Source organism: Abramis brama (assembly GCF_963993115.1).
Source record: "Abramis brama genome assembly, chromosome: 13".
Lineage (NCBI taxonomy): Eukaryota > Metazoa > Chordata > Actinopteri > Cypriniformes > Leuciscidae > Abramis > Abramis brama.
Window position 1 is genome coordinate 34360057 of NC_139975.1, and position 24140 is coordinate 34384196.

Here is a 24140-nt window from a genome sequence, read left to right on the forward strand (position 1 = left end):
GGAGTTTATGATCACCTTTGGGTGTGAACAAACAGGTCAAAGAGGAACGTCAGGATTTCTTCAGGTAAAATGTATTCAAAATGGACCTGCATTGAAATGTTACAAAATAATGCTGTAAAACTTTGAATAAAACACAAAAGAACAATTAAAATACAAAACTATTAATTATAAACGACCTCAAAATGCTTATATATGTTTTATTTATTGCTCTTTATTTGTCAGAGAGTTTCTCCAGGGTCTGTCATTATCAAATCAAATCAAATTTTCTTTATGTAGCACAAAAAACAACAGTAGTTGGCCATTGTGCTGTACAACTTAATAAATATCTAAAAAACAAAAAAAGAGCGCAGGAATAAAGATCTGAGTGACTTTGATAAGGGCCAGATTGTTATGGCGAGGTGACTGGCTCAGAGTATCTCTGAAACTCAAGGCTTGTGTGTCGCTCCCAGTCAGCAGTGGTGAGGATTCACCAACAGTGTCCGAGGAGGGACAAACACACACCGGCGACAAGGTGTTGGACACCCAAGACTCATCGATGGACGAGGGCAATGAAGGCTATCCCGTCTGGTCCGAGCCAACAGAAGCTCTAGTGTGGCATAAGCCACACACAACTTTAATGATGTTATGGGAAGAAGAAGTTTTATTTCCATTGCTCAAGGTCGCTTTACATGGGAGGAATGTGTCACAACACACAGTGGATCACATTCTGCTGCGTATGGGGCCAAAGACCGATCAGAGTGCCTATGATGAACCCTGTCCACCTTCAACAGAGTCTACAATGTGTATGAACATAATTCATGTGCCTGGGAAGCAGCTGATCACAGCAGCTGTGATGTCAAGAGCTCCTGTAAAGCAGACTGATAACTTCAGCAATGGCATAAGGCCCAATGAAAAGGGAGCTAATTTCCAAGTGGGTGCCTGAAAGGGTAAATTGCGTGTGGAGAGCCAAACTCTCTGTCCACACACATATCTGGGAGCTTTGGACCGGCGACGGTTGGCGATACGACGGGTGCGTTCCCTGGTCCGGCAAAGAGCTGACCTCACCCTCCTCCAAGTGTGACGACAGCGCAGTATAAAGGCCTGGACCGAGGGAACGGCGGCATCGGGTTCCTGAGAGGGAAACAGAGGCGTGTGGTAGCCCAGATAACAAGAAAATAGGAACAGGCCAGTGGACGACGACGGCAGAGAATTATGAGCGTACTCCGCCCATGTCAATTGCTCGCACCAGGAGGTGGGGTTTATGAGCCGCCAAACAGCGGAGCATCGACTGAGGTCCTGATTAGCGCGCTCAGCTTGGCCATTACTCTGTGGGTGAAACCCTGATGACAGACTAGCAGTGGCACCAATCTGTCGGCAGAATTCCCTCCAAAAGTTAGAGACAAACTGGGGTCCCCTGTCTGAAACCACATCAGAAGGAAGCCAGTGAATCCCAAAGACGTGGTCCACGACCACCCGCACAGTTTCTTTAGCCGACGGAAGCTTAGAGAGAGGTATGAAATGAACCGCCTTAGAAAAACGGTCAACGACAGTAAGAATCACTGTATTGCCGCTGTATCGCCGCCATCAGGAGGCGAATTACCGCACTTCTGCTGGGCACAGACAGAACACAACGCAACAAATCGACGCACCTCACGTTCCATGGCAGGACACTAGAATCGCTGGTGGACAGCTGTCAGCGTACGCCCCACCCCCGGATAAGCGACCAATTTAGAGGAGTGACCCCAACGAAGAACAGCCGGACAAGCAGACTTAACGACAAATAGATTTAAAAACAAAGAGAAGAATTTTAAACTCAATTCTAAAATGCACAGGTAGCCAGTGCAGTGATTTTAAGATAGGTGAAACATGATCAAATTCATGTTTTCTTTTAAAGGAACTTTGCAGCAGCATTCTGTACTAATTGAAGACGAACAATAGAGTGTTTGAGCATGCCATAGTAGAGGGAGTTGCAATAATCCAACCGCAATGTAATGAGCGCATGGACAGCAATCTCTAAGGTTTTCTCAGAAAGAGAGGATTTGATCTTAGAGAGAAGACGTAGCTGGAAAAAAACAAGAACTAATCACTGCATTTATTTGTTTTTCAAATTTGAGGTTCTGATCCCAGAAAACACCTACGTTTTTAGTGCAAGATGAAGTTGGAGAAAGGTAATCCAGATCAATGTTACTGCTATTAAAGTTGTCATGGGGGCCAAAGACTATAACCTCAGTTTTGGATTCATTCAGAAATAAGAAATTTTGAGAAAACCACATTTTTACTTCTTCTAGGCATGCAAAAAGAGATTTCAGAGCAGCATCTTTGTTGCGTTTCAGAGGCAAATAAATTTGTGTATCATCTGCATAGCAGTGAAATGATACACCATGCTTTCTGAAAATGGAGCCCAGAGGAAGTAAATACAGGGAAAAAAGAATGGGTGCGAGAATAGACCCCTGCGGCACTCCACAGGAGAGTTGAGCAGGCGAGGAAGAAGAATTACCCAGTTTAACAGAGAAACTATTCTATTCGTTAGATATGATTTAAACAAGGGGTCTCCAACCTTTTTTCATTTGAGAGCTACTTTTTAAAAATGAAAGTGGCCGAGAGCTACTCATGTAATGCAATACTTAAATCTCTTAAATAATCATAACTCTCATATTAACAACTATGCAAACATTTTTAAACCTAAAAGAGTTATTGTAGGCCTATACATGTCACCCTTAATTGTCAGAGATTAAAAAAAAATTAAATTATACTGTAAAAACACATAATTATTGTTGATTTTATAGTGCATCATAACTAGAGATGAAATGGTATGAAAATGTAATTTCATGATTATAGTGACCAAAATGATCATGGTTATCACAGAATCCTGTTCAAAAAGTACTAATACTACACAATAAAATCAATTCACCAAGTTTAATGTTGAAAACCAGCAAATAACAAATAAACTTAGCATCAATATGCACTTTTTGTTTACATAAACATTAAAATAATAACATTAAAAATGATGGCCAAATTTGAAAGGAGTGTCTTGCAACATGTTATCTACTAACATGTACAAGTTCAAATAAAGTTTTGACAAAAAAGTTTTTATAAAAAGATAAACCTCGCATATTTCAGCCTTTAAATCATTTTTATTAAAAGAATGAGTCAAAAAAGATAAATTACTGACATTTACAATGCACATTAGCTTATCTTTTATTATTAATAGTAAAATTCGGTCCGATTTTCCCGTGGCGTCTGTCGTTGCTATGCAACCATGCACTGCGCTCTCCACAACGACAAAGAAGTTTTAATAGCTAATGGATTTCCACCATCGAAAAACGCTTGCTGTAGCTCTGCTACTAGATTTATTTACGGAGAAGAAAAAAACACCCGTAGTTTGGGTGCACCCCCATCCTTCATGTTGACTCGCTGCGCCTGGAAAAAATGAGCGCGTCGCTTCAATTATTTGAAATAACGAACTTGAGCGCGCAAAAGATGCGATATGTGAACGGCCCTTGGCGAGCTACCTCCAATCAGGCCACGAGCTACTGGTAGCTCACGAGCGACGTGTTGGAGACCCCTGATTTAAACCAACTGAGGACAGTTCCTTGGATGCCCACGAAATATTCTAGTCGGGATAAAAGAGTTTTATGATTAACTGTATCAAAAGCCGAGGTTAAGTCTAACAGTATTAGGATCACCGAGTCACCAGCGTCAGTCGCTAACAGTATATCATTAGAAACACTTAATGAAGCAGACTCGGTGCTGTGCAGAGGCTTAAAACCAGACTGGAAAGTTTCAAGAATTTGATTTGAGCTAAGAAAAGACTGGAGTTGATTGAGAACCGTTTTCTCCAATGCTTTTGTAATAAAAGGTAGTGTCGAGATAGGTCGAAAATTATTAAAATCCATATCATCAAGTGAAGGTTTCTTGAGAAGAGGTGTAACAGTAGCTTGTTTTAGTATATCAAGGATAGTCCCTGTGCTCAAGCATTTATTCAGAAAAGACACCAGTTCCAACCGAATCAAAAAGGGGCCAAAGACCAATCAGAGTGCCTATGATGACCCCTGTCCACCTTCAACAGAGTCTACAATGTGTATGAACATAATTCATGTGCCTGGGAAGCTACAGATTCAGCGTGTTTATAATGTAGGGGGCGGAGCTTCAGATTCTAGAGAGCATTTGATTGGACAGAAATTTTTGTTTAATTTTTTTTTTATTATGCAACAATAACAAATATATAAGACAAAACAGTAATGAACAATAGTAGACAATAATGAGAGTTACAAGACAAAACCACAAAGAATATTAAATTAGCTTAAATGTTTTACACCATGACAGAGATTTCCTCAAGGAGTTTAGATACATACCAGAACTCTTTCTTAAACATTAAAAAGAAGGATTTAACTTTGAAAATTGACATTTGTGAATATAAAAGTTTGCATGAAGTAGTAAATTAATTACAAATTTAAAATGAGAAGGGTCTAAACACAATTTTTGTTTTATACAGAATTTTGAAGATAGATACCTTTTAACAAATTTTGAATGGTATTGGTGAAATTTTTTTTTAGTGTACTGAAATCTATGTATTCTAAACTTAAATCATGTGTAAAAGGAACTGATGGTTTAACTGAATATTTTGGCTGTACCATTGGTGTACGACAGGGCTGTATGGTGAGTCCTCTTTTGTTTATTCTTTTCCTAAATGAATATATAACTATGCTAAAGGAAAACTGTATAGGTAACAGTATTCAGATTGAAAGTATCACAGAAGTGCAGACCTTATTGTATGCTGATGATATGGCTAATGTGTCAGATACTATTGGTGGATTGCAGAAGGAAATTGAACAGCTCGAAATATTCTGTAACCGTTACGGTATGAGAGTGAGTTTGAGTAAAACAAAAGTTATGGTTTTTAGAAGAGGGGGCTTTTTAAATAAGAATGAAAAATGGTATTTTGCTGGTCAGCAGATTGAAGTGGATAATGCTTATAAATATCTGGGTGTGTGGTTTACACCAAAATTGTCATGGTGGAAAACTCGACAACACTTAGCAAACCAAGGTAAGAAGGCAATGCTTTCTTTATTAAGGTTTGTTCGTAAGCATAAAAGTAGCTGTAACCAAGCGCTGTATTTGTCTGACCACATGGTTGCACCCATATTGTATTATGGATCTGAGATATGGGGTTTTGAGCCAGTAAAAAACTCCTGTGTATCAGTACAGGTGTGAGCAATGGAGCTGTTTTGGGTGATCTGGGTAGATTTGCATTGTCTACTACCTATATGAAAAGGTGTATCATGTATTGGATAAAATTAGTGTCCATGTCTAATTATCGGTATCCAAGAAAATGTTATAATATGCTTTTTCAGTTAGATGAAGTAGGTAGAAAAACATGGGTTTCCGACATTCGAGTTCTATTGTATTTCTATGGTTTCTCTATTGCCTGGGAGGCTCAAAGTGTAGGTGATATAAGAACATTCACATCTATTCTGAATCAACGACTGACAGAAAAAGCACAAAAGGCATGGTACACATCAGTTTTAGAAAATAAGAAGTTGAATATATATTCAAAATGCAAGTCCTTGGTGGGACAGGAGAGCTACATTGCACATTACATACAGCTGGTACGATCTCTGTTCTTGTTCAGATGCTCAGGGCACTGTTTAGCTATAGAAACAGGCAGATGGAGTAGTATACCAATGACAGAGAGAATCTGTATGATTGTAATCTAACTAATACCTCTGTGATTGAAGACGAGAAGCATTGTTTGAAGTTTGTATTTATATGTCACAGGTTTGTGAGTCGATGCATGCATGGAGATTGGCAATGTATATATATCATGGAATGAAGAAAAAAAATGCTATTCTGTCATGCTATTGTGACTTTGAGGAATTATGGGACGAGAGGTCATGTATTCCTGAAATAAATTTGATTTGATTTGATTGATTGAACAAATTTTGAAAAGTCAACCCAAAATTCTTTGCAATACACACAGTCCCAAAACAAATGATTAATTGTCTCTTCAAACTGACAACAAAAGGAGCACATGGGGGAAATACTATTATTAAATTTAGCAAGTATATAATTAATTGGATAGCAATTGTGAACAATTTTCATAGAGACTTCAACAACTAACAACATAAAAGTCCACACAAGACAAGGGGAACACAAGACCAGAATTATGACAACCAACAGATCTCGAAATGTCTAAAGTTTTAAGAGTAGTTCAATTATTTCTCTTGCGATTTCGTTTCTCTAAAGCAAAGAAATAAATCGAATTTCTTTGCCCTTGTTCCAGACATTTTGCTCGAGACCTTACAAAACCCTTTAGCCATATCAATATACATATTATCTATTTTCTCTTTTAATTTTTTCATTATTGTTTCTTCTTCCTCTGAAAGATTATCCTTAGTCATTAAAACATTTAATTTATCCATAATACTAATTCATTTTTATATATATATATGTTTTAATTACTTTACTTCGTTTAATTGCTATTTCTCTAATTTTTGAAAAATTCCCATTTTTGTATGTGATTAATTTAGTTAATAAATATGCTTTTTGCTGTTTTTGTTTTTTTACTAAATCACAAAACTCATCATCTTTTAATAAATTATTTAGTTTCCAATAACCACGTATATTACCGTTTTGTTCTTGGAGTGGACTGAAATTAATTTATGATCAGAAAATGGGGCATAGCTAAGTGATGATTCTGACACAAACTGCAGTCAAGAGGGAGATATAAGCCATAGATCAATTCTAGACTGTACGGATCTACTGACGTTGCTCCAGGTAAATTCGTTAATATCAGGGTTTAATAAAACGCCAAACATCTATAATTGCCAGTTGTTCTCAGTTAATCTTATATGTACTCTATCTACAAGATCATCTGGAGCATCATTATAATCGCCTCCAATAATCTAGTGTGCATCCATATATTTGTTTTTAAAGGCTTCAAGTTTCATACAAAGTTGTAAAAACATTATTTTTGCTTGAGCTGTATTGTTATAGTTATATAAATTGCAAACTATAAAGAAGGAATCGTCTAATTTGAAAACCAAGATGATCCATCTCCCCTCATTTGAGGTCACTGATTCAGTTATATCTCCTTTAAATGTATTAAGTAGAATGGCGACACCTGCTGATTGTTGAGAGGCATGACAGAAATAACATATATCACCCCACTGTGCTTTCCAAAACTTCACATCATTGTCCACCGAATGAGTCTCTTGTAAAAATATCAAATCAGCATTTTTTCGTCTACTGAATAAAAAGATTGATTTCCTTTTGGTGCTGTCACGAATACCCCTGACATTCACAGATATTATTTTTAAGGAACTAAAATGGAAGTCTTTCATAATGTAAGAAAAGAAAAAAAAACTGACCTGGATGTCTGTTAAAGTTATAAGAAGTTAAAGAAAAAAAAAACTCTGAGATAAGAAATATCAGAGATTAGCTTAACGCCAAGTAGAAAACTCTGAACATGAGTACCTCAATTAACTCCTAAAATTTTAACTATTAGAGTGAACATATTGCTCTTTTAATTGTAGGCTATACAAGGAGAGCAAATTAACCCATTAAGATTGAGTGGCATAATTAACTCACATTAAGGGAAGTTTAACAAGTGATGCGGTGCGTCTCACACCGTTAATGATGTCAGCATGACCCTGCCATTTCGTTTTCTCTCCGTCAGCGTGCGCTTGCTTCACAAGAGGCCACAGTTTATTTCTGCATTGTCTCTCCTGTTGGGTTAAATCCTCATTCATCCGGAGGTTCTTTCTCTTCATGACATCAGCGTTGAGGGAAGCTCTCCATAGTTTTAATCTGTAGGTGCGCATGGTAAACTGAATGATGACTGGACGTGTGCTTTTATCCTCTCTCTGCCGTCCGACCCTGTGCACAGTGTCCACCATGAATCCAAGCTTGCTCTTTTCCTCTGGAATGATTTCCGTAATAATGTCCAGCACCTCATTCCTCACATCCTCGTTGCTGCTTTCTGGAAGATTCAGAAGACGAAGATTCCGTCTCCTGCTGTACTGCTCCGACTCTTCTTGTTTCTCCCTCAGGATTGCCATCTGGTCACTCATCTTCTTTACTGTGTCCTCAGGACCTTTCCACTGGATTTCCAGCCCTTTTACATGTTCTTGCTGTAGCACACGGCTCAGTAACTAGATCCTATAAAATCAAAACTATGGACCAGAATCAGAAGATTTGGATCGACTCACTGAAGCAAAAATTTTCAAAGATGATAATAAGAAAGAATAAAATAAATGAACCACTCAGACCACTGGAATGCAGCTAATTAATGAAAAGGTAAGTGTATTTTTTCTATTTGTTTGCTCTTTTGCATGAGTTGTATCTTTTAAAAAATTGAAAGACTGAAAGAAAAACAAAAGAAAAACAAATAAATGACAGTAACACACAGTATTTCAAATAAATGATAAACACAAAAAGTTTGTAAAAATTTCCCAATATCAGTTTCTGAAACTCAACCTCAGTTTCTCAATTTCAAGTTCAATGTCTTGTTTTCAAATTCCAAAAAATGACTGAATAGGAAAGTAAACTTCTTTAAAAAATAATGTAGTTCAGTCCATGAAGAGAAAAAAAAAAAAAAAAAACTTAATTTTGTCTTAATCCAGGAAAACTTGAAAAAACGCAATGTGTGCAATGTTACTTCCATACACTGTAGATCACAGTTATGTTCTAGCTCCTCATTCCTGCTCCTATCTCCTATATCATTCAAATATATATTTTATTAAACCACTATTTCCAATGAAAGGTGTTTATCTTCATAATGTTTTCTTGGAGTGGATCAACTAAGAGCAAAGAAACAACCACAGATGAGCTACAATAGCAGACAGAGCTCTACTACTAAACTCTTAAGACTTATTAGTTCATTTCCCCAACATTGCTCTGATACTGAAATACTGTGATGGACTGATTCTCTAAAGCCGATGACAGAAGATCAATTCTGAGTTTATCTATATATCTCAATACCTAATGACACCAGATTCAACTGATGATCATAAAAGTAGGAGTCGTTTTTCTTGTATTAAAGGACAAATTAGACTTTAAAACCGAAAGCCCCATTAGTTTTCCATCAGTCTCTTCATGACGTACATAATACTCTTCCACCCTCATATAGGGATCAAACTATATCAATGATGTAATTCGCTGCTACCAAAGTACGATACATTGTTGAAGAAATCAGCTTGCCAGTCACGACTGTTTCCCAAAACCGTATTGTCGCAAATTGTCACAAACCACGTTGGTTTATTACGTCACGCACGTGGTGGATAAATAACTTCTTTTAATGAAACTGTTTGAGATCATATTAACACTAGATGTTTTGATATAAATTACAGACATGCATCTGAGAACTATCTCTCATTTTTCTCAGTTATTTTGTTTTATTTCCAGATTCAATCATAGGCTCGTTCTTACGCATTAGAGCACGTTCACACATGCGCACTCTTCAAAAACGGTGCTTTAAATCTCTTGACAAACTAAAAGACATAACTGACATTTGTATGTATTATAAATAAAAGACACAGGTTGTACTGAATGTCAGCTTTCTTATTTTGCTCAGGATAAGGATGTATTAAGTCCACATGTCATGTAAACTAGAAACTCTGCTTCTAACCACAGGTTGAGATCTGTCGCTCCAAACACACAACTCTGCGATGCTGTTTGCGAATGTTTGTTAGAACGATGGTTTCAGGAAACACAGACTCATGTGAAATGGATTAAATATTGGAAACATGATGAAAGCAGGAAGATCAGATCTACAGGAGTAACGTTTACTGACTATTGACCGGTAAGATCCTCAGAGAGTCTAAACTCAAGAAGAATGGAAAGAGTGTGTGAGTGAATGTGGTTGTGAATGTGTGTATATGTGTGTTAGTTACAGGATCAGAGAATGACACTCTTCCTCTTATAGTCCAGATACACTCTCACACGATCAAGCTTCTGTTCAACACAAAATCCAGACTCAATAACACATCCATACTCCACACACCAGACATCACTGTTGAAGAAATCACGTCCCTTCCTCTGGTTTAATGCTGTAGTTACTCCAAGTCTCCAGTCTAAACACTCTTTAACCTCCACATCCCAGCAGTGTGTTCCTGAGTTAAAACCCTCTGACCAGTGTGAGAAACAGCGGATACTATCAACCTGTTCATGATAATCCAGAGAGATTTGACAGTTATGAGTGTGTTCTGGGTTCAGATCATCAGACAGGACGAGACATGGATGAGCCGTGTTTGGATCCAGAATCACAGGAGCTGATGAGACACAATCAACAGATGCTTTTATTCTGATCTTCATATCATCATCAAGAGTGAACCCAACACAGATTATTATGAATTATGACACTTTGTGATCAAACACATCAGATGCACATTTCCTCTGTTCACTGTCAGTGCTGTTATTAGATTAATGTTTATCATCAGTGTTTAACAGCATCAACTACAAACAAATACTGTAGAAGAAAAACTGTAAGTGTGTGTCTGATCTTCTGCAGCATCTGATCATCTTCATTTCATTGGCAAACAGTTTATTCTTATTGTCTGTTCTGTTTGACTTATTAACTAAAAATTGTTTACATATCTAATTATGTTGGCTTGAGAAATTATATATTATTAATCTGAGGCTAAATGTTCCAATTGTAACTCCTAGCCACCAAATTAGGCTCAGACCTTCAAACGTTTCTGACTCAGGTTGCTTTATCTTTTATAAATGATCAGACTTACGGTTTTCCTAAAAATGACGGGAAAAAAATTACAGATTATAGTATTAAGTATAGTATGTATAAAAAAAGATTAAGATTTTCACAAAAAAATTAAACTGTTTTAAATAACGGTTTGAAAGTATGTAGTTTGTGTAGTGATACAGAGACGGATACAGTTGCAAGTAAAAGAATGTTTATTTAGATGGTCAGAGAAACACAGGTCGGGGAAACAAACACTCAGATGGCGAGATGACGCAGGGACTTCAATGGGCAACCCTGTGATGGTGTGTGGTGATCGGCGTGCTCAGGAACCAGGAAACAATAAACAATCCAGACAGCGTGAAACACAACGAAGCGGGTCCACGAAGACAGGAATCCACACGAGGAGATGAGAGCGAAACACGGGAACAGGACACGACACCGGGGAAGCCACAACGATCTGACAACATGAGATGGGAATTACTGCACATATAAAGGGAACGGGGATTGAACACAGCTGGCAACAATAATCAACACAAAGAGTAACCACACCCACACCCACACACACAGACACACACACATCAGTAATGAGACAGCTGATTCATGAACCGTGACAGTACCCCCTCCCCTAGGAACGCCTCCTGGCGTTCCCAGACCACCTTACCTGTCGATTGTAATCATCGATAAGGGAGTGATCCAGGATGTCTCTAGCAGGTACCCAACTTCTCTCCTTCGGACCGTAACCCTCCCAGTCCACCAAGTACTGAAATCCGCGTCCCCTCCGTCTCGAGTCCAGAATACGACGTACCGAATAAGTAAGTTCCCCATCTACGAGTCGCGGCGGGGGGGGAACCGGGGCTGGCGGATTAATGTGAGAATAAAACACGGGCTTGACTTTAGACACATGAAAGGCGGGGTGAATTCTCCTGTACGCTGGAGGAAGTTTGAGTCAGACTGTCACCGGACTAATAATTTTGGTGACAGGAAACAGGCCGATAAATTTGGGAGCTAACTTGTTAGAAACGGAATGGAGTGGAATATTTCTGGTAGAAAGCCACACTTTTTGACCCACGACGTATACGGGAGGCTTTGACCGGTGGCGATCGGCCTTGGCCTTCATGCGCCCCCCCGCTTGGAGTAGAGTCTCACGGGCTCTAGTCCAAGTGCGGCGACACCTCTGGACGAAAGCGTGAGCAGAGGGGACCGCGACTTCGGTTTCCAGACTCGGAAAAATTGGTGGCTGGTAACCTAAACTACACTTAAACGGAGAGAGGCCCGTAGATGACACTGGTAACGAGTTATGGGCGTACTCCACCATAGAAAGTTGTTGGCTCCAGGACGAAGGATTCTTGGCTACCAAACATCGCAACATTCTCTCCAGATCCTGGTTGGCCCGCTCAGACTGACCATTAGTCTGGGGATGATAACCCGAAGACAAACTGACCGTAGCCCCCAATAATTTACAGAACTCCCTCCAAAATTTGGACACAAATTGGGAACCCCTGTCAGAGACCACGTCCGTCGGGAGGCCATGTAACCGAAAGACATGATCAATGACCGTGACCGCTGTCTCCTTGGCTGAAGGTAATTTAGGCAAGGGGATGAAATGTGCCGCCTTCGAAAACCGGTCCACTACGGTTAAAACAAACGTCATGCCCTTGGAAGGCGGGAGGGCGGTGACAAAATCTAGTGCGATGTGGGACCAGGGTCTCGAAGGGACAGACAGCGGTCGAAGTAACCCATCCGGAGGTCGGTTGGATGTCTTACCAGTGGCACAGACAGAACAAGCCAAAACAAAATCGTGAATGTCGCGAGCCATTAATGGCCACCAGAATCGTTGCTTAACTAGAAAATTGGTGCGAGTCACTCCTGGATGACAAGCCACGTTGGAGCAATGACCCCACCGAATAACGTCGGACCGTAACCCCTCCGGAACAAACAAACGATTCGGTGGGCAACCGGGCGGAGGCGTTACCCCTTCTAAGGCCGTCTTGACCTTCGACTCGACCTCCCATACGAGTGTGGAGATAACTCGTATGGGAGTAAAATGCACTCGGGAGTCACCGGGCGTTCGGATGGATCAAAAATACGAGATAAAGAGTCGGGTTTGATGTTTTTGGAACCCGGGCGGTACGAGAGAACAAAGTCAAAACGTCCGAAAAAAAGTGCCCACCGAGCCTGCCTGGAGTTGAGTCTTTTAGCAGATCTAATATATTCAAGGTTCTTGTGATCGGTCCAAACGATAAAGGGAACCCCTGAACCCTCTAACCAATGACGCCACTCCTCCAACACTAACTTGACTGCCAACAACTCTCTGTTACCAATGTCGTAATTACATTCAGCAGGCGATAGTCGATGAGAAAAAAATGCGCAGGGATGCATCTTGTCGTCTGAGGAAGCGCGTTGTGAAAGCACTGCTCCTACCCCCACCTCTGACGCGTCGACCTCCACAACGAACTGACGTGTGGGATCAGGGGTGACAAGAATGGGAGCCGAAACGAAGCGACTTTTGAGGTTGACGAACACTGCCTCGGCAGTGTTCAACCACCTGAACGTCGTTCGGGGGGAGGTAAAGGCAATCAGAGGTGCGACTAGTTGGCTGAAATTGCGAATGAAACGCCGATAAAAATTGGCGAACCCCAGAAACCGCTGTAGGGCCTTACGGGAATCTGGACTTGGCCAATCCACCACAGCCTTAACCTTGTCAGGATCCATGCGCTCTCCCTCAGAAGAGATGATGAACCCTAGAAAAGGAACAGACTGTGCATGAAACGCGCATTTCTCCGCCTTGACAAAAAGCCCATTCTCTAACAATCTCTGGAGCACTCGTCTGACGTGTTGAACGTGTTCCTGGAGAGACAAAGAAAAAATCAATATGTCATCCAGGTAAACATTTATGAACTGATCTACCATGTCTCTCAACACGTCATTGACGAGTGCTTGGAAAACCGCTGGGGAGTTGGAAAGCCCGAAAGGCATAACCAAATATTCAAAGTGCCCCCTAGGGGTATTAAAAGCAGTTTTCCATTCATCCCCCTTCCTGATGCGAACCAAATGATATGCATTACGCAAGTCCAGTTTCATGAAAATGGATGCTCCCTGCAACCTCTCGAAAGCTGAAGACATCAACGGCAAAGGATAAGAATTCTTTACCGTGATGTTGTTCAGCTCTCGATAATCAATACAAGGTCGCAGAGAGCCATCCTTCTTCCCAACGAAAAAGAACCCCACCCCCGCAGGAGAAGAGGAAGGCTGGATGAACCCAGAGGCTAGAGAATCAGAAATATATTTCTCCATGGCCTCCCTCTCGGGAACAGAAAGAGAGTAAAGTTTGCCCTTAGGCGGAGATTTACCTGGCAGTAGATCTATCGCACAGTCATAGGAACGATGCGGAGGAAGAGAAGCAGCACGAGACTTACTGAACACCTCCTTCAGGTCGAGGTACTCCGCGGGCACGTTATACAAATCCGCTGCCTCACTCTGAAACACAGAACCAGACACAGACGAACAGGCAGACACCAAACATGACTCATGACAACGGTTACTCCAAGTGGAAACAGAAATATTGTGCCAGTCGATACAGGGGTTGAGTTGAGTGAGCCACGGGTGCCCTAAAACCACTGGTGCTAGTGGTGAGTCCATGAGTAAAAAGGAAATGATCTCAGTGTGATTGCCAGAAGTGATGAGTGTGAGGTGTTCAGTAGAGTGGGAGATTCTTGGAAGTTCTTGTCCATTGAGTGCGTTGACGGAAATCTTGTGAGAAAGAGAAGTGATGGGGATTTGGAGTCTGTGTGCAAGTCCAAAGTCCATAAAATTACCCTCTGCTCCCGAATCCAGCAGTGCTTGAGTGCGGTGCGTGGAGGTTGCCCATTTCAGTCTTACCGGGAGGAGGGTTGATGATGGTGATGAGGTCTTCTCGGCGGAGATCCCACCCAATAGTAGCCTCATACTTACTACCGGGCTTGCTCTTTTACCGGACAGCAAAAGAGAAAGTGGCCAGCCTTGCCACAGTAAAGGCAGAGTCCCTGGGATCTCCACCTTTCCCTCTCCTCCCGGGAAAGCCGAGCTCTCCCCACCTGCATGGGTTCATGATCTGAAACTGGGCTGACCGCGCTCCCGCCGCTGGCCCGTGGATCCTCAGTGTGGTACTGGAGTCGACTCTGCTGTACATGAGAGGTCATACGATTTAGATGAGCATCGACCCTCAGCGCAAGCTCCACCAGGCCATCCAGGGTCTTGGGAAGGTCCAGGATGTAAATCTCTCTTTGAACGCGGTCAGCCAACCCATGCAGGAACATGTCCCACTGCGCCTCCTCGTTCCATTGGCACTCTGCAGCCAGGGTGCGGAACTGGATGGAATAGTCCGACACCGAGCCATTTCCTTGGCATAGATCAGCGAGTAATCTGGCCGCCTCCTTACCCGCCACCGCTCGATCGAATACTCTTCTCATCTCCGTGGAGAGTGCCTGGAACGAGGCGCAGCAGATGTTTTGGTTCTCCCACACCGCCGTTCCCCAGAGAGCCGCCTTCCCCGACAGTAGTGTCAACACGAACGCCACTTTAGACTGTTCAGTGCAAAAGGTCCGTGGCTGCAATGCAAAGTGCAGAGAACATGCTGTGAGAAAAGCCCTACAATACTCAGGCTCACCTGAATATTTCTCTGGCGTGGGCAGACGAGGCTCCGGCTGATTCTCTTGCAGAGGCGGGGGGGGCTGAACGGGCGGTGTGGGCGGCGCAGTGGGAACTCGAAGAAGTTGTAGCTGTTGGGTGAGCTCGGACACCTGCGTCACGAGTGCTTGAACCGCGCGACCTGTGTTAGCGATCTCTTCTCCTTGTTGATCCATTCTTGTGACGCTATGCGTGAGGAAGTCATTCAAACTGGCCGCACTTGCTGTATCCATGATTGGTCAGATCGTTCTGTAGTGATACAGAGACGGATACAGTTGCAAGTAAAAGAATGTTTATTTAGATGGTCAGAGAAACACAGGTCGGGGAAACAAACACTCAGATGGCGAGATGACGCAGGGACTTCAATGGGCAACCCGGTGATGGTGTGTGGTGATCGGCGTGCTCAGGAACCAGGAAACAATAAACAATCCAGACAGCGTGAAACACAACGAAGCGGGTCCACGAAGACAGGAATCCACACGAGGAGATGAGAGCGAAACACGGGAACAGGACACGACACCGGGGAAGCCACAACGATCTGACAACATGAGATGGGAATTACTGCACATATAAAGGGAACGGGGATTGAACACAGCTAGCAACAATAATCAACACAAAGAGTAACCACACCCACACACACAGACACACACACACACATCAATAAGGAGACAGCTGATTCATGAACCGTGACAGTTTGTCTTGTTGTTCCTTCAATCAACATGAATATATAAACTGCTGCTGCCTCAGTGCATTCATATGTTTCAGAGCTCGAGTTATAGGATAATATACTTATGAACATAATGAGGATTTCACCTGCCAGTAGATTACTAAAATGTGTCAATACTTTATCTTGTCTTACATATTGTAAACATGAATTTAAACATACTTTCATTATTGTATGACTTGTTTAATGGTTACTTAAGTATTGAATTTATAATAATAATAATTACTTTGGGATTTGGGTTTTACAATACAATAATTTTTCTTTATCAACTATTACATGCACAAATACAATTTTTAGTACATATACACAAACCTCACAGCAACACAAACACAATTGTTTCACAATAATTTATCCAAATGACTCTAATATGCAGAAGCAGAAAACAGGAAAAAGCGAGTATTCGTTTTATAGGCCAAACCTGAGAAAACAGCAACATCTTGAAAAAAAAATATATATATATATTTTTTTTATTTTAAAGCCTTGCCAACAGAACAAAAGTCTAAAAGACTGCATCATTTTAGAGTTAAATGGCCCTGGGATAAAATGAAATTGGCAGTTTTAATGGGGACATTTTTGTCCTTAAGGTCCTGAGTGTAAATATTTTGTGTACAATGTGGAAAGGAAAGAAGAAAATTCAAATAAAATACACACTTGTGCCAAAAATGATGCAGTTTGCATTAACACAGGAAAAAAAAATCCCTGAAAGAGACAAACATGTCCTTAAAGGGGTCATATAATGGTACATGTACTTTTACAAGTTGATTGTACTGAAACGTGTGTTGGCAGTGCCTGTACACAACCATCATAAAATTATAAAAATCCATCCAGTGATTTTTTTTAAATCTTCTTATATGTTTTACCCTCTCTGAAATCAAGCCGTTCGATTTTGTGACGTCACACGGTCGCCCCTCCCGCAATTGTTGATTGACAGCAGCATTTCAACACAGACCCGCCCTCGCTCGTGAGCGAGCTGTCAATCACAGTCCGTGCGTCATTGTTGATACGCTGGAGCACTGTCTATGAGCAGAATGGCATCTAAGCGATTGTGGTGATCTGTTCTTGGGTGTAATAAGGAACACAGTGTAGTAGTAGGGAATTTCCTTTTCGCTGTAGCCGTCTCGGCGGCGTTCCCTGGGAGTTGCGTCAAGCGCTCATTGAAGGGTTTAAGGTATGTAGGCTATCGCGATGTGTTGTGGTTTCTATGGTGTTAGTCGAGTTTAATGGGGGTTATTGTGTGTTTTAGCAGAACATTCGCGAGTGCATCCTGACCTCGTGACATGTGTGATTCGCGTGTGGTATGTATTTAGTGAATGTTTTGTATTGTTTTTGGAGTAAATCATTGTCTGACTATGTTTTTTTTTGCAGTTTCGCGTACCACGTGATGGTTAATTCAGGTCGTGCTGCTGTTTTTCATGATTAGGTTATTTTCTTTGTTTTTCGTGATTAGATATCAGTTTCTGTGTTTTGTTTTGCTTTCATTTTTATGGTTTGGGTTATTTTGTTGTTTCTTTAATGACGTTGGTTTGACCAGTGTGATTTGGGCCATTGTGGCCGTGTGGTGTAATTGTATATCAGCGTGTAGTGTCTATCTAACACCTGTTGAGTATTTCGGGGTCCTCGAGGTAGGACGGATTATTACCCGTGCACCAACTGATCTGGTCCATCATATTTGTGTCTGATGTGATTTTTGTATTTGAATCGCACCCACTAATCTTTCTTCTTTTTTCTTTTTTTGTTTGAGTCAAGGCTGAGTGTACCGAGGGGGAGGCTAGTCACCTGGGTGAACACATTTGTTGTGAGGTTGGAGCACCAGGGTTCAAGCACCTCTTCCTATTTGGTTTGCCGTGTACACATAAATGGTTGAGAGCACAATTGTTTACAGCTAGCTCGCCACCCCTAAAGTAAACTTTAGCCTTGTAGTTTATATTCTTTTTGTATTCATTATTTTCTTGTTTTATTTTGTGGGGATGCTATATTCATTTCTTTTGTGATGTTTTGTTTAATGTGATTCAGTGTTTGAATCAGCCATGTGGGGAGGAATGTCCTTTTAACAATTGATACATCCTATTCTTATAATAAACTTGTCAGTGATTTATACTATGAAAAAAATGGTAACACTTTAGAATACTGTATTTTACTTACTGCATAACTAATAAGGAATTATTGAGGAACTAATAGATAATTATTTATTAACACTTAAGTCACTACTGTTAACTACTAAGGAAGATGTGTTAACTAATTAGTATGTAATAGAATTGTATGATTGTGTTAAGTTTCAGTTAGTTAATCAATAACTAATGAATTATGTCATAACTCTTGAAGAACTATTATTAATTATCTATTAATTAATGTGCAAGAAAAATAACTAAGAAGTAACTACTAATGAACAGTCATACACAGTGGTTACTACAATAAACCGTTTTATTTTAGCTGTGGAGTGGTGGATGAAGTACACAAATCAAGTACTTGAGTAAAAGTACAGATAACCCAATAAAATATTACTCCAGTAAAATGATAAACTATTGGCCTATTCATTTTCTAAATTATCTTAGTAAATGTACAAAGGTAATTACTTGAAAAGTAAAAAGCACTGATCAATGTTTTTTATTTTATTTTCTAGCCAGTTTTAGTCATTTTTCAGCACTAATAAGAAAGATAAGTGCAGACATTTACTAGGCTATATATTGATCTGCAAATAAGCAAACCTTTTATTTAATTAGCAAAATGTATCATAATGTATGATAACTTATCTATTTTACAAAGGTTTAGATAATACCGTTAATAATGTGTTTTTTACAGTAAGTTTGATTTGAGTCAGAAGTATGTGGTAATTCTGTATTAATTACTAATGAGTTCCCTATCTCACTTTAGAATACTCTTCCAGGTTCCAAGTAATTCCTGAAGAATTATCTAATAATTATTTGTTAATTACCAATTAATTTCCTTATATGTTCACTTTAGAATACTGTTTCAGGTTATAAGTAGCCTAATTCCTGGATAATTATTTGATAATTATTTATTCATTACTAATAAGTTCCCTATATTCTCACTTTAGAATACTGTTCCAGGTTCTAAGTAATTCCTGCAGAATTATTTGATAATTATTTATGAATTACTAATAAGTTCCCTATATTTTCAGTTTCCCTCAGTCATTGCCTCAAACATGAATTTACTCAATGGCATTCTATGCTAAGGAAAACAGACACACACAGTACTGTATATACAATATAAAAACTAATCTGAGGTTAGTTTTGTATGACTGTTCATTTGTAGTTACTTCTTAGTTATTTTTCTTGAACCTTAATTAGTAGATAATTAGTAGTAGTTCTTCAAGAGTTATGACAGAATTCATTATTTATTGATTAACTAACTGATACTTAACACAATCATAAAAATATATTACATACTGATTAGTTAACACATCTTCCTTAGTAGTTAACAGTAGTGAAGAAGTAGTTAATGAATAATTACCTATTAGTTCTTCAATAATTACTTATTAGTTATGCAGTAAGTAAGATACAGTATTCTAAAGTGTTACCAAAAAAATGATGCAAGTAGAATATTTCCTCACAAATAAAATTATTTATTTGTTTATTTAATGACACGACTCTGTCTTTTCTCTGCACCACCGAACCTGGGTTCCTTTAATATTTCCTTGGGTGCAATTCCCAAGGTGGCGTAGTCCGTGCTATCTGGATTTGGTTATACTAAAAACAATACCGCTCCGGTCACAACAGCATCATTTTGATGTTCCTAAATCCGAACCGCTGAAGACGCAGTGGCTGAGTTTGTTTTAGAAGGGAATATTCCCCACGATCAACGTCAATGCTTCACACCAGGACAGCTTTCTGCTCCTGAAAAAAGAAAGGATCGGTACCAACTATTCGTGTTCCTGCTGCACCTCCAGAAGAAGAAGTGAGTGTAACGTTTTATTAACCTTCAAATATTAATCTTTATATTAATCTTTGCAAATCGCTAGCACACTTCACGATGAATGCAGCTAAGGTTTACACTCAGGGTACATTACGGCATGTTTTCTATGTACGACGTTCTCAATATAATTCATAATCCCACGTTTATAATGAACAACGCGTTATGGTTATTGTGTTATAAACGGTCAGAGCCATATATATCTCTCTATATGGCTCTGCAAACTGTGAACGCACAGAACAGAGGGGCGGGGTGAGCAAAGCTCATAATTTAAAGACACATGCACTTAAACGGCGTGCTGAAAACAGAGCTGTTTTTGACCAGGTAAAATGAGTGTTTTCTTACAATAATAATGAGAATTTTTAAATAAAGTATATTACAAACTTTTCATTTAGACCCTAAAGAATCATGTTAGCTTGTACAAAAATGGCATTATATGACCCCTTTAAGGGTTAATTTGGGATAATTTGGTTATTTGGGTTAATTAACACAAGGGTTAATTTGGTTCTAAACTTTACATTTAAGTGTGATTGATCAATGAGACCCTTTGATTACAGTGTTATTATTGAAGCATAATTTACAAAACTGTATTAATCTAGAAGCAGAATCAGATTTAACTGTGATTTTCTGCTGTAATAAACAGTTTAACTGGTAAGATCCCCAGAGGAGAAGTTGTGCAGCCATTATATAAGAATGGAAAGACAGTCTCTGTGAAGGATGTCCTGAATCTGCGCAGACAGTCTTTAGTTACAGGATCAGAGAATGACACTGTTCCTCTGTCATAGTCCAGCTGAACTCTCACACGCTGAAGCTTCTGTTTAACAGTAAAGACAGTGTAGGGTTGCTCTGGGGATTGTGAGCTGTATTCACTGTCTATGTACAGCACATACCAGACATTAGACTTCAAGAAATCCTCTCCCTTCCTTTGGTTTGATGCTGTTGTTATTCCAAGACCCCAGCTTGTATTGTCTCCAACCTTCACATCCCAGCAGTGTGTTCCTGAGTTAAAGCCCTCAGATCCCAGGACACATGCAATCCAGTCAATCCTCTCTGGATTATCAGGAAGTGTTTTATCTCCAACACTGAACGACACACTGGTCAGATCAGCAGAGAGTGTGAGCCAAGGAGCTGCTGTGTTTGGATCCAGAGTCAACGGAGCTGCAAAGAGAATAACATCAGATTACAGGATGAGATATGATGTATTAGAAATACTTTTTGTTGAAAGAGATCATAAATCATAAAAATGGTCTCTCAGTTACTGTCAGAATGGATTGAGGCTTCAGGTTTAATATCAGTATTCAATAAACACTATTGTATCCTAATACATAAACATAGACCATGAGGAATAGACTTTTCATTATGAGTTCACTGTATGATCTGATGATTTTCTGAAATACAGTTCAGATTCACTTAGTAATTCAAGTGATTATTAAATATATTTCTATCAAATGTTGATATTGTGTGTGTTTATATGTGAACTATCTTCTGCACTGGTGTCAAATCTGCTGAGACTCACTGTGTTGGACAGTTTCCAGCATCTTCTTCCAGACTCTGAACGGCAGGTTACCCAGATAACGCGACACATGAATCAAAGCTCCAGAACTCATCCGTGGATCCGGCTGTGAGATCTGGACTCTGAGGAACATTCAGGAGTCAGAACTGCAGTGAATTTGAGTTCAGATCCACTGAGAGAAGAGATACGAGCAACTCACTCACCTTTCCATCGAGGCCTTAAAGTTCTGGAAAATATAGAGTTTGAAAACATTTTAATATCTTATCAAACACTTTCATTGTCAATGAGTCTCTCTATACAAGTTGTTTTATGCACAAAGAATGAAGCCAGATTGATTTGTCACCTTTAGAAACGAGACGTCATTGTCTTTCATCATCTCCTCCATGTCTCTGATTGTGTGTGAAAGAGCTGAGATGTGTGTGTTCATCTCCTCCAGCTTCTCCTTCATCCTCTGCTTCTTCTGCTCCTCTTCCTCTCTCAGTGCAGTGATTGTAGCTTCTTCTTCGTCTCTGAGAAACTGATGAAGCTTCTCAAACTCTTCTTTAATCTGACGCTCTGTGTGCTCAGCTTGAGACTGAAATCAAATCACATTCACTTCAATCATCTCAATCAACACAAATCTCGGATACCCGACATATAACGGATCCAGAAGCAGAAGCTGCTTGTCATTTACAGAAATAATCAACTGGAATCCATTATATTACATATATCAATTTATAACGGTATAAAGTGATCCTCCAGCTGTAATGAAAATGACTCTTGATTCTGTTTCCTCACATTGATGTGTTGAGCTGTTTTCTCAAACTCTCCTTTCTTCTTTTCATTGTGTTGAAGTTTCTGTTGTAAGGACTTCAGTGCTGTATTGAGCTCCTCCTAGAATTGAACAAAAATACATTAAACACCAGATTACAGTGAAGAGAAGAAAATACAGTGATATGATCATACAATTCTGTGCAAAAGTATTGACCCCCACCCTGATTTCTTCTGTTTTTGTGTAAATCTCATACTAAATTGATTCAGAAATTAAAACTTACCATAAAACAAAGGCAATCTCAGTGAACACAAAGTACAGTTTGTAAATGACAATGTTATTTACTGAAGCAAAAAAGTTATCCAATACTAACTGGTCCTGTGTGATAATGTATTTGGCCCCATAGTTACTAATTCCTCAAATCTCTGAAACTGTATTTATAATGTTGTTCAGCTGGACTAAACACAACCGGTCCTGATCACTGCAGCCCTGTTCAATCAAATAAACACTTAAATAGGATTTTTTCAACAGCATGAAGTTGGTTAAAAGGTCTTAAACAGTAACACATCCAGACTAATTATTGTTCTTTACATGTGAAACAAGAAACATTAGTCTTACCTTGTAAGATGAAAGCACTTCACTGATGGGTCTGAATGTGTGATTGGTGTGTTTCTCTGAGTCTCTGCACACTAAACACACAGGCTGTTTGTCCTCCAGACAGAAGAGTTTGAGTTTCTCACTGTGTAAACTGCAGATCTCCTCAGATCCTGATGAACGTTTCTCATTTCTCTCCTTCAGGAACGACTCACACAAGTTTTTTAATGTGAGATTAACTGGAGGAAAGTCTTTTGAGGATCTCCTCCTGCAGACAGGACACTCCTGAGTTTCCTTAGTTTTCCAGAACTGTTGTAGACACTCTTTACAAATACTGTGACTACAGGACAGAAAAACAGGAACCTTGAAGATTTCATAGCAAACAGGACAAATATAATCATCTTCAGCTGCTGAAGCCATTTTCACCGTTTGAGTCTCGCAAACTAAACTTTACTTTCACTTTCTGAACGACGGTTTTCAAAAATGAATCAAGATGAGAATCAAAGATCTGCTGTCTGTTCAGAAATGAACATCACAAAAATCCTTCTGTAAATTTTTTCTCTTTGTTCTCCATTGATTGCTTATTCTTTATTGCTTTTGTTGAGACAAAGTCGGTGTGACAGAAAGGAGAAATAACAAGTCAGTCTCTTCCTGGTTAGTGTTGTAAGAGGGAGGAGTTTATGATCACCTTTGGGTGTGAACAAACAGGTCAAAGAGGAACGTCAGGATTTCTTCAGGTAAAATGTATTCAAAATGGACCTGCATTGAAATGTTAAAAAATATTGCTGTAAAACTTTGAATAAAACACAAAAGAACAATTAAAATACAAAACCATTAATTATAAACAACCTCAAAATGCTTATACATGTTTTATTTATTGCTCTTTCAGAGAGTTTCTCCAGGGTCTGTCATTATCAAATCAAATCAAATTTTCTTTATGTAGCACATAAAAACAACAGTAGTTGGCCATTGTGCTGTACAACAGAATAAATATCTAAAAAACAAAAAAAAGAGTGCAAAGGAAGTTTACATCAAAAACACCAATCATAAAATTCAACATTCATTTTCTGTCATGCTCAAATCTTTGTCAGTGTAATGGTCAGGAATAAAGATCTGAGTGACTTTGACAAGGGCCAGATTGTTATGGCAAGGTGACTGGCTCAGAGTATCTCTGAAACTCAAGGCTTGTGTGTCGCTCCCAGTCAGCAGTGGTGAGGATTTACCAACAGTGTCCGAGGAGGGACGAACACACACCGGCGACAAGGTGTTGGACACCCAAGACTCA

At 39.6% G+C, this 24140-nt stretch overlaps 1 protein-coding gene across 1 annotated transcript; it reads right to left on the reverse strand.

Moving 5' to 3' along the window:
- Nucleotides 1-16448: 16448 nt before the first annotated feature.
- Nucleotides 16449-23520, reverse strand: LOC311094408 (E3 ubiquitin-protein ligase TRIM35-like). Its single transcript, XM_084132367.1, has 6 exons — nucleotides 22880-23520; nucleotides 22288-22383; nucleotides 21854-22084; nucleotides 21714-21736; nucleotides 21514-21632; nucleotides 16449-21155 (listed from the first exon to the last, which is right to left on the reverse strand). Exons 1-6 carry the CDS (start codon nucleotides 23273-23275, stop codon nucleotides 20611-20613), a joined length of 1410 nt encoding a protein of 469 aa, XP_083988493.1. The 5' UTR covers nucleotides 23276-23520; the 3' UTR covers nucleotides 16449-20610.
- Between the last annotated feature and the right edge of the window lie 620 nt (nucleotides 23521-24140).